Raw genomic sequence first — 12,119 nt, 5'->3', positions numbered from 1 at the left:
GCACACTCATGTTTATTGCAGCACTATTCACAATAGCAGAGATATTAAGTCCAACTAAGTATCCATCAATGGATGAGTGACTAAAGAAAATGTGATCTATTTACACAACAGAATACTATTCAGCCACAAAAAGACTGAAATTGTGTCATTTGCAGTAACATAGGTGGACCTGGAGGACATCATGATAAGTGAAATAAGCCAGACACAGAAAGACAAATACTGCATAATCTTACTTATATGTGGAATCTAAAAAAATCGATTTCATAGAAAGAGAGAGTAAAATAGCGGTTACCAGAGGCTGAAGAAGATTGGGGAGATGGTGGTATAGGCGGATAAATACAAAGTTATAGCTAGATAGGAGGAATAAGTTCTAGTGTTCCACTGCAAAGCAGAGTAACTACAGTTAACAATAATACATTTGTATATTTCAAAATAGCTAGAAAAGAGGTTTTTTAATGTTTTTAGCAAAGAAATTATAAATGTCTGAGGTAATAGATATGCTAATTATCCTAATTTGATCACTACACATTATATACACATATTAAAACATCACACTGTACCCCATAAATATGTACAATTATTATGTGTCAATTACTTTTTAAAAGATGAAAACAACAGGAAAAAATCCCTAAAAGTATAACATTCCTAGAATAAAAATTAGGAGAAATATTTGTAACCTCGGGCAAAGATTTTTTTACATCAGATGTCAAAAGCATGGTCCATGAAAATACAAATTGATAAATTAGATATCATCAAAATGAAAAACTTCTGTTTATCTACAGACATTACTAAGAGAATTACGAGACCAAGTACAGACAGGAGAAAATACTTGCAAAATATATATGAAAAATTCCTTACATCCAAATTATATTTTTTTAAACTCTCATTATCAAATAAGAAATTAACACAACTTGAAAATGGACAAAAGGCTTGAATAAATACTTCACTAAATAAGATTGAAGGATGGCAAACAAGCAAGTGAAAAGTTGCTCAACACCATTAGCTATTAAGGAAATGCAAATTAAAACCACAACGAGTTATAACTAAACCTATTAGAATGACTAAATTTTTTTTTTTTTTTTTGAGACGGAGTTTCTCTGTCGTTGCCCAGGCTGGAGTCCAATGGTGTGATCTCGGCACACCGCAACCTCTGCCTCCCGGATTCAAGTGATTCTCCTGCCTCAGTCTCCCGAGTAGCTGGGATTACAGGCATGCACCACCATGCCCGGCTAATTTTGTATTTTTAGTAGAGACAGCTTTTCTCCATGTTGGTCAGGCTGGTCTCGAACTCCCGACCACAGGTGATCTGCCCACCTTGGCCTCCCAAAGTGCTGGGATTACAGGCGTGAGCCACTGTACCCAGCCACAGAATGACTAAAATTTTAAAGGCTGACCTTCATAGGGTTGCAAAGAATGTAGATGAACTAAAATTTTCATGCATCGCTGGTGGGGATGTTAAATGATACAATGACTTTGGAAAACAGGTTAGCAGGTTTTTTAAAAGTTAAAGGTACACCTACCATATGACTCTACCATTCCAGTCTTGTGTATTTTCCCAAGAGGAAAGAAAGCATATGTCTATACAAAGACTCATGCATGAATATTCATAGAAGCCTTATTTTTCAGAGCCTAAAACTGGAAATAATCTAAATGTCAGTCAACAGACAAAGGATTGTTTTAGTCTGTTGTGTGTTGCTATAAAAGAATATCTGAGACTGGGTAATTTGAAAAGAAAAGAGGTTTATTTGGCTGATGGATCTGTAGGCTGTACAAGAAGCATGGTGTCAGCATCTGCTTAGTTTCTGGAGGATCTCAGACTGCTTCCACTAATGGTGGAAGGAGCAGGAATGTGCAGATTATCACAGGGTGAGACAGGAAGCAAGGAGACAACGCAGGCAGGTGCCAGACTCTTTTTAACAATCAGCTTATTGAGAACTCACCCCCAAGGGAGGATGTTAATCTATTCATGAGGGATCCACCCCCATGACCCAAACACCTCCCATTAGAACTCCCTCTAACACTGGAGATCAAAGTTCAACATGAGATTTGATGGGGGCAAACAAACCATATCCAGTCTGTAGCAGGGATAAACAAATTGGTACCTCCAATAAAATGGGAAACTATTCTGCAATAAAAATGAGTTATTGATACACACTACAACATGGATAAATTTCAAAACAATTTTTCCAAGTGAAAGAAAGCAGTACAAAAGGGTACATTCTGTATGTCTCCATTTATAAAAATCACAAGGAAATGCTTGAGGGGTGTGGGCAGGTGGGGAGAGGCAGGTGGGGGAATTCCTAAGGCGCATGAGTAACTTTTGAGGGTGGTAGATAGGCTCATTATCCTGATTGTGGTAGTAGCTTCACATGATATCAAAACTCATCAACTTGTATACTTTAAATGTGTCAATTATGCCTTAGTAAAGCTGAAAGAGAGAAAGAAAGGAGAGGCAAAACAAAGAGTTTTGAGATGTAATTTCTTACCTATTAGAGTGGTAAAAAAATTAACCTATTTCCCAGAACAGCAACAAATCTTTATTTAAATACAGATACATGTACAATTTTATATTGTTTTCATCTTAACAATAAACAGTGATATCTCCTTTAAATCACTTATTTAAAACACAAATGATATATTGATAACCTTGATTCATTAACGATTTGAAAGTTTGCTCATCAAAGGAAAGAATCTTTTGAAAGTCATCTTAGAATGTTAAAATTTATAGGTACCAGAAATATGACCAAATGTATGTTTCCAGCAAAACTAATAGTATATTACACTAAGTATTAAAAGAAGAACAGAATTTATATAATTTGACACAACTAAGACACTGCTTGCTTTCCCCAAATTATCAAACATAATATCTTTTAGCTACTTTAAGGTCACTTTGTAAAGCTGACTTCCTATGTAGTGGGCTATTATTTGATCTTACAAATTAAAAACCAAAAAGTGCTTTCATATCTTTGGCACTTAAAATAGTGATTCTTTAATAAAGTCATCACTAAATTACTATTTGAAAGCTAAAGGGCTTACAGGATTTTATAATAAGCCTAGTTTTGCACACTGAGTAAAATACTTTATATATATTCTAGAGCTAATGAATTAACACCTGTAGTCTTACTTTTAGATGTGCCACTCCACATAACCAATGACATTATATGTTTTACATTGCTCATTTCTATGTGTCTAGATCTCAGAAATAGTTTAGAGGGAGCAGTCCTGATCCTATTTAGGCCAACCCTTCTTGCAGTAGAATTTTTATTTCCTAAACAGTTTCAAGTGAGATAATTTATATGCACTAGCTATTCTGTCAGAAGATGTTAAAATGCAGCAAAAGCAATAGTTTATATAACATTCTAATTCTCCAGCAGGCCCAAGGAATAGATAGGGTTGAGATAAATGGGGACTACCTGGCACCCGAGAGTGGATTTAAACAAAGTCTTACTGGATTATCCCATCAGGTTCCTGTGATAAAGTAAACACATATTCTTTGATCACTTCACATCTGGAGCTCCTTGAATCTCCCCAAATCTCAATTTCTTAATTTCTAAATTGGTAATAATAACAATAGGAAGAAAATTATCAATATAACAATGATGATGCCAGACACCACCCTCATGGGCTGCTCTATGGATTCAGAGGGACACGGAATTTCAATCACCTGCTACTATGCCTGGAGCTCAGTCTGTTTGTTTTATTTCAAATGATATCGATTGAGAGCCATTTCGATGTCTGAAATTTTGTCCCAGAGACTAATAAAGCTCAGTCCTTTCTCTAGGAATGCACAGTTTACCAACAGAGTTCAAAAGTCAAAGTAGATTCAGAGAATCTTTGCAGTAAAAGCAAATAAAGAACCACCAAGACACAAAGGCAGAGAGAGCGGGGTTAATTCTGCTTGGTGGTCAAGAAAACTTCATGAAAAGATTTTCTCATCTCTGTCTTCTTGACCAAAACTAAAAGCAATTATTTAAAAGAGGCAACTGAGATCCACCTGCAGTTTGGTTCCTCATGGTTCACAGCAGAATCCATTCTGCTGAGTTCTGTGCTCTGTGAGTTCCATGACTCAAAAGAGATTGTGTTGTGGAAGGAGGCAGCAGTAATCATGGATATCCCCACCACTTTGAGGTCTCTAATCCCAACTCCCTCCAGCTAAATGTATTTCTTTAGAAATATTTTTTAAAAAATCAGAAACTGAAGCACAACCAATTCCTTCAAGCCCCAGGGATCCCAAGCTTGCCCAATGTAAATTGGAAGGGGATGGATTCTGAACTCCAGGAAGCCAATTGAAGCCTTTGGCAGAAATCCTAAAGGTAGTAGGTAATTGGCACCTTGTCCTTTTCAGTGTAGATACCGCCCATGAGAGGGTTACCTCTAGGGTGCTGGTTGATTAGCATCCTTAGAAGACAAGGCAGTTAAGTAGAAATTGGTTCCCTGAAGATTCCCACGTCCCAAATTCAAGGGTCCCCACCAACCAGAGAAAAATTGTTTTCATATGGTCCAGTGAGGGACACTCTTTGGGCAGCAGTATCATAAACAGCTCCATTAAATGAAGCAAAACTTCATTATCAGGTTTTCTTAGCTAAAAACAAGCAACATAAGATTAAATTATCATTAGAGTTAGAAAATACATTTTTAATTGAAACCAAACTAATTTGATTTGCCTTTGGCTAATATTTCTTCAAGAGAAACTCTCTTTCTGAAAATTATTATAAATTTGAGAGCTATGTCCAGTTTGTCTAGGACCAGGTAAAATGAACTACACTGAGAAGAGAGATGTTAACATTTTATGATCAAAAATAATTGTACAGAAGTGAGATTCTACATATATCACTCACAAGAGAATCAATTATTCTTAGCTGGTGATAAGGTTTGGATCTGTGTCCCTGTCCAAATCTCATGTTGAATTATAATTCCCAGTGTTGGAGGAGGACGCCTGGTGGAAGGTGATTGGATCATAGAGGCAGTTTCTCATGAATGGTTTAGAACCATCCCCTTGGTGCCTTGGTGCTGTTCTCATGATGGTGAGTGAGTTTTCAGGAGATTTGGTTGCTAAAAAGTGTGTAGCATTGGTCCTCTCTCTCTCTCGCTCGCTCGCTCCTGCTCCCACTGTGTGAGATGCCTCGCCACCCCTTTGCCTTCTGCCATAATTGGAAGCTTCCTAAGGCCTCCCCAGAAGCAGAAGCTGAAGCCACTACACTTCCCATACAGCCTGCAGAACCGCAAGCCAATTAAATGTCTTTTCTTTATAAATTACCCAGTCTCAGGTATTTCTTTATAGTGGTGCGAGAACAAACTAATACAGCTAGTGATGCTGGGATTGCAAGGGAGTGGTAGGCCAGAACTGCTGAATCCAGAAAGAAATAGAGAAATTAAAGAACAAAGTTCCCTGGCCCACAGGGAAGCCCAGTGGAATGCTATCAATTCTGAATAACCATGCTCCTGTACACTCTCAGGCACTTAACCATTTTCACATCCCAAAAATCTTATTTGAAGTAGACTAGTTTAGTCTCATTATCTTTATTCCACAGATGAAAAATAAAGCTTGGAGAGCTTAAATGACTTGGCTATCATCACACAGGTTGGAGATGGCAAATTTTGGCCTCATCCCAAGTCTTGATTCCTAGTCTGTAATTTTTCTCCATACTACACTGCCTCTATATTAGAGCTGAAAAGATTGTTCCAGAAATATCTCTGCTGGAGTCCAGAGGGTCTTCAACCTGAATCAAAGGAGATTAAGGGAAATATAGATAGCTAATTTTTTCTTTTTAAAGAAAAATCCTCAAACTTACATAAAAGTAGAGAATTGGTATAATGATCTTCTGTATACCCATCACCTAGCTCCAGCACCTCTCAGCAACCCACAGTTTCACTGGAGGCCTAGGGAGAGACTCAGTGGTGCTTAGGTAGAAAGGACCCAGCTTTACCAAGACATAATGGAGCTCATGGTGTAAGAAGCCTTCAAAGGTCACAGCGACTTGAAAGAGAATAAAAATAGATATATCTGGAATAGACTGTGATTTAAACCTAAGTCTAGTTAAACCAAATACTGTGTTGTACCCAATGTGTGTCATTCATGTGTGAATTCCAGGATTTCCTCATACACAAGCTGACACTTCAAAAATAGCCCAGGATGTCTATAGTATTGTAGGGCCACAGAGAGCAGTGTGGCATTTATTACATGTCAAAATAAGAAAGGCCGTGCCACATCACACCTAACTTTTCCAAAGCCCCAGTAACATCCCATAGTTACCACACCACCCCACTTTACATCAATCGCCTACTTGGAAAACAATTTTCTACGTTTTATTTCTAAAATCTTTACTAGTAAAATGTGAAAACTAAACAATATCAAGAAAACCTCAATATTAATTAAAGAAGTTAGTTTCATTACCTATAATGATTTTTTTTAAATAAAGAATTCATACAAACTTCATTTCTTACCGATACTTTGTTTTCTTGTTGTGTATCTGACTCTAAACTTCCAGATGTCATGCTGAAAAAAAGTCAACGTTTAGAATTCCAAAATTTTATTTCAGGCACTCATGTGCACACACACACCCCCGCACCTACAATGAATAGATCATTACACTGTAACATTTAAAATAAATTTTCTAAAGTATTTCCTCCAAATGTCAATTTCTGGACATTTCTAAGGGAAATAAAAATAGTGGAATGTAAACTTTACTCGCAGAAGATAAAATATCCTTTAAAGGTTCTCTTGAGAATAAGTAGTCTGAACAGTACAATCTGTTCTGAAAACCTGAACAATCTTGTATTTCAACTAAAAAAAAAAGTGGGGAGAGGAAAGCATAACTCCTAAGAATCAGCAGACGTGGAGAATTCTTTGTCTCCTACACTGTTCTCTCTCCCTCTCTCTTCTCTCTCTATCTCCTGGATCATTTCCATTAGCTTATAAACATGTTGTTTATCATGCCTAGAGCCTTCTTACCACTTATAGTTTCCACTTGATTATACTGACCTCTTTTGCAATTCAGGTTACAGCAAAACGATATTCTCACTGTCTCCAATTCCTTCCCTTCTAGTTTTCTTTCTTTTTTGCTAAAGCCACTGCAATTAGACTAGTACCACTACTAGTACCACTCCACAGAAACAGCACTTGTCCAATTCACCAGAGATCTCTGCATTCCTATACCCAGTGATTATTTTTCACAACTTGCCTTAACACCTTTTGACATGACTCATCACTCTCTCTCTGAAATGCTTTCTTCACTCAGTTCCCAGCACATCCAAGGGCCCTGGATACTTTCTTTAAGTCTATCCACTTGTCTTACTCTTCCTTCCTTCTTGTCTTTGCTCAAATGTCACCACCTCAGTGGACCTACCATATGTATCTCATTTAAAATTTAACCCCTCACCTCATCACCATACTATTTTCTCTGTGATATTTACCACATTCTAACATACTATATAGTTTTCTTATTTATTATATTTTTTGTGTCATCTCCCAACTGAAAATGTAAACTCATTGAAGACAGGAATTTTTTTCTGTTGTTTTTGTTACTCTACCCTCAGCAACTTGAAGAAGGATAGGATGGTCAACAAATATTTGTTGAATAAATAAATGAATTATCTAATAAACCTCATAGATGTAATAGATTCCTTTCTATTGTTGCCAATCAATAAAGCCTTACTTTTTTTTTTTTTTTTTTTTTCTGAGATGGAGTCTTGCTCTGTCGCCCAGGTTGGAGTGCAGTGGCACAATCTCGGCTCACTGCCTCCGCTTCCCGGGTTCAAGTGATTCTCCTGCCTCAGCCTCCCGAGTAACTGGGATTACAGGCGCATGCCACCACGCCTAGGTAATTTTTGTATTTTTGGTAGAGACAGGGTTTCACCATGTTGGCCAGGATGGTCTCAATCTCTTAACCTCGTGATCCACCCACCTCAGTTTCCCAAAGTGCTGGGATTACAGGCATGAGCCACTGCGCCCGGCCAATAAAGCCTTACTTTTAAATCCCAAGGTACTTTTATTATTTTCTATCCCACTATCTTCCTCGTGAATACATTGTTTTATTTCCATATTTCTGTGCACATTTCTCTCTTTTACTCACTTTTCAAAAAATTTGAAACCATTTACAAATGTTCGCAAGGTAATCAGTGACTACTGAACAAAATTAATTAAGTTCTCACTTAGTGGAAGGAGACACTGGGGCTCTAAGAGATGTAATTGCTTTTCTTGCACGACACCCAAATCAGCCAAAAAAACAGTATTTTGGTACTTTCTACTTGACAACACCTCTTTATCATGAAATGGAAAACAAACTCTTGGTCATCACAGTTGCTGGACAAACCAACAAATGGCTTTAAAGGATCTTAATAAACTGAGCCCTCTAACGAATTTCATCTTCTGTCAGTGAAACTCACCAAACGGATGTTTTCCCTCAACTGTACGGCCTAATAGTCCAGAGTGTGTGTTTGTCCTTTTCTTAGTTGTTTCCTCTGGCCAGAACACTCATACTCTCTTCTCTGCTTGTTGAAATCTTACATTTCCTTACACCATAACTCAAATGCTGCCTCTCCCTGAAGAGGCAGAAGTATTTCTTGCCTTTGTATTCCACGAACAGGTTTTGGACATCCACCTCTTGCAGCCCTTATTATGGTTCATGACGTATGTGATTATTTCTCTACCTGTGTTGTGCATTTCTCAGTGACACCCTCATAGAGGACAAGGACTGTGCTTCGTTTGTTTTTTATGCTGGGCAAGAAAGTCATATTCAGTCACCGAATGAAACCAAACAAAACAAAATATGTAGGTGCAATACCCTTATGTGCATACTCAGATGTGCCACAAATGCATCACAGAAAGTACAATTTGAGACTACTTTTAAATAATAATGCCTGAAACAAAACTGGTGATTTAAAAATGAGAGCTTTGGCTGCCTGACAATTATATTTAAAGGTCATGAGTCATGGCCTCAGAGTAACCATGGTAACCCAGCATACACAGGAGAAGTCATGTTGTACAATAATTAAGGGAGGAAGAAAGCTTTAGAAAGCCTATTAGCTTTGATATAAAGACAAAATATAATTAACAAATGTGTTTATAAAGTTTGTTTTTATTGCATTGTTTTCTTACTTCAGGGTTCATTGAAAACCTGGAAAAACTTCTTTAAATTTCTATTGGCAGGGAGTAATGCTACGGCATATTTCTCAGTGCGTTATAAGTACATTGAAATTTCTTTCCTTTAAATGAAATGTCATTCTATCTGCTTTCTAAACTTTTTACTCCATGCTTTATGTCAAATTGGAGGACTAGTCACCAATTAGTCTGGGTGAATAAATGATTTACTTATTTATTTATTTATTTTAGACAGAGTCTCGCTCTGTCGCCCAGGCTGGAGTGCAGTGTCGCGATCTAGGCTCACTGCAAGCTCCACCTCCAGGGTTCATGCCATTCTCCTGCCTCAGCCTCCTGAGTAGCTGGGACTACAGATGCCTGCCACCACGCTCAGCTAATTTTTTGTATTTTGTTTAGTAGAGATGGGGCTTCACCGTGTTAGCCAGGATGGTCTCGATCTCCTGACCTTGTGATACGCCCGCCTCAGCCTCCCAAAGTGCTGGGATTATAGGCATGAGCCACCGCGCCTGGCCTAAATGATTCTAATAAAATGGGTTAGGAAATACACCTATGGAGCACTTAATTTTTATAGGAGAGGATTTCCTGGGAAAATTTTGTTTTGTTCCTTAGATTAACTGCATCCAGGGCCTGACTCTCCCTTACTTAGACAACATAGGAGCAAGTTCCCATTCAGTTTATGTAAACTGTGGAGAAGGTCTGTCTCAAGGGCATGAGAAGAGAAAAGTGGAAGGGAAAGGAGAAGGGAAGGCAAACAAGACACAAGGGACCAGTTTATTCCTTCCTTAGAAGTGAAGAAGCTGAACTGAAGTCACCTACAGATCAACAAGAATAGCGTGACACTCCCCTGTCTCCTGCCTCAAAAGCCTGGCTTTCTACCTGCACAGAACCCTCAGCTCCATACACCAGGAGTAAAAAATACTAACAATAATTTACAGAGAGAGCAAAATCCAGCTTTTCACTTGTTTTTTCTGCTGATTGTACACTGGGCTATTCATTTGAAAGTTGTTAATCACAGGGCATTTTCCCTACATTTGGTAACTTTATGTTCAACTCCCCAATTGTCTACATATTGATATGTTATCTCTTTAGCTGCTTTGTTCTGGGAAAATAAAAGAAAATGAGTGTTTGCTAAATTTCATTAGCTTTAATAAATGGATAAAGTCTTACTCCCTCCCATAGATTATTTAATTTTTGAGGCTTATGGAATCCTTTGCACAAATAAACAACATTTTACATAAAATCTTAGATTCGTGAATTTCTCATATCATCCACAGACCATAGACCCAAGATGAAAAGCAAATAAGAAGAAGGATCGCACATTCACATAAGGAAAATACGTTTTAAAACCTAACGAAGCAGGCCAGATGCGGTGACTCGCGCCTATAATCCCAGCACTTTGGGAGGCCAAGGTGGGCGGGTCCCCTGAGGTCAGGAGCTCAAGACCAGCCTGGCCAACATGGTGAAATCCTGTCTCTACAAAAATACAAAAATTAGCTGGGCATGATGGCAGATGCCTGTAATCCCGGCTACTCAGCAGGCTGAAGTGGGAGAAATCACTTGAACCCCGGAGGCAGAAATTGCAGTGAGCCAAGATCGCTCCATTGCACTCCAGCCTGGATGACAGAGTGAGACTTTGTCTCAAAAACAAACAAACAAACAAAAACTTTAAAAAGCAGAACTATGGTTGCATGTGAACATCCCATAAGGATACTGCCTTACAGGATGTAGCTCCTGCTACAGAGATGTGGCCACCTCTCACTCAAGATTTAAAAGAAAATTATAAATGGAAGATATTTCCACATTTGAAAGGGAAATGAGTATGGTGTCAAAATGCAAAATTTCTAGTAATTAAATGCAGATCAATTAGAGAAGTGAACTGTACTTCCATATTTCTAGCCACCATTGATCTAGGTTTTTATGTGGGGAACATGTAGAGGAGGAATGACCCAGCTTTTTGTGTGTGCATCTCTTGGCAAGAGAATAGTGAAGATGACATTTCATTTCAACTGAAAGAAGGCTGGCTTCATACCCTCCCCGTTCCCACATCAGTAAAATGGCTGGGGTGGGTGAGTGCGTGATTTTTAGAAGACCAAGTAAGGGACAATTTATTTGCTCAACAAATATTTATTGAACCCCTACTGTGTGTCAGGCCATGCCCTATGATCTGGGAAGACAGCAGCTTTCAAAGAAAGTGGCCACTCTCCAGGAAAGGATAAAAAGTCTGACTGTTGTTATTCCCCAGACTTTAAAGAAAGATTTTCTTTGAAGTACTGAGTGAAAGCTACTTTATCCAGAAATTCCCATGAATTATTTTGGGATGAGAGGAGCTGGGAACTCACCTGCTTCTCTCTGGGGTGTCAGGCTCTGGGATCAAAGATTTCTTGCTATGGCATTGTCCCATCTCAAGCCAGGCCCACTGGGATCCCCTGTCCCTGGGACAGAAGTCAACAGGCATCATTCCTTAGAGTTTTAGAATCCCTGCTATTGCTCTGCTGTCCCTTGTTGCTAGGCTACCACAATGGCTGTGGAAAAGACAGTTAACTTCCCAAAGAAAAAAATCTCGGTTACAAAGCCGCAGTAACCTCTCAAAACATCTCACAAATCAGATCCAGGCATGAGAATAGGTGAAGAATCACCACATAGTCATCTTTTCTGGAAAACTCATTCAAAGTGGAACAGAAACAGTGGTTTCGTACTCAAACCAAGGCATGTTTACATCCAGAACTAATGCTAAGGAAACAGCCACACTGCTGTCTGAGAGGGGTGCACACCCAGAAATGCATTGGTTTACAGGCAATCAGTGGTTTCACCACAGACCAACCCCTTATTGTGATGATCTGCTTTCCCTGGGACGCATCGGCCCCAGACAGAAGACCCCACGCGGCCATATTCTCATGAAAGCTTCTTTCCTAACACAGGATTGCACAAGTGATTCATTGTGCCTGATTAGCTGGTATTTTGCTCATTGTTCACCTGCAGCCGCTGCTCCATCTTCCCTGTTGCTTGACCAAAGACACCA

General features: G+C 38.7%; 1 protein-coding gene across 1 annotated transcript in view; it reads right to left on the bottom strand.

The window, feature by feature from the left end:
* The window catches only part of CCDC192 (coiled-coil domain containing 192), a 234,085-nt gene extending 222,527 nt beyond the window's left edge, over positions 1-11,558 (bottom strand). Inside the window, exons 1-2 of the mRNA XM_030818403.1 lie at positions 11,440-11,558; positions 6,445-6,496 (exon numbers count right to left, since the gene is read on the bottom strand). Coding sequence (XP_030674263.1) covers positions 6,445-6,496; positions 11,440-11,558 — 171 coding nt within the window. The remainder of the gene's footprint in view (positions 1-6,444; positions 6,497-11,439) is intronic.
* Positions 11,559-12,119: the final 561 nt, after the last annotated feature.

This window comes from Nomascus leucogenys, chromosome 2, assembly GCF_006542625.1.
Source record: "Nomascus leucogenys isolate Asia chromosome 2, Asia_NLE_v1, whole genome shotgun sequence".
Taxonomy (NCBI): domain Eukaryota; kingdom Metazoa; phylum Chordata; class Mammalia; order Primates; family Hylobatidae; genus Nomascus; species Nomascus leucogenys.
Note: the sequence above shows the minus strand (reverse complement) of the source record. Positions and strands in the feature narration are given on the sequence as shown.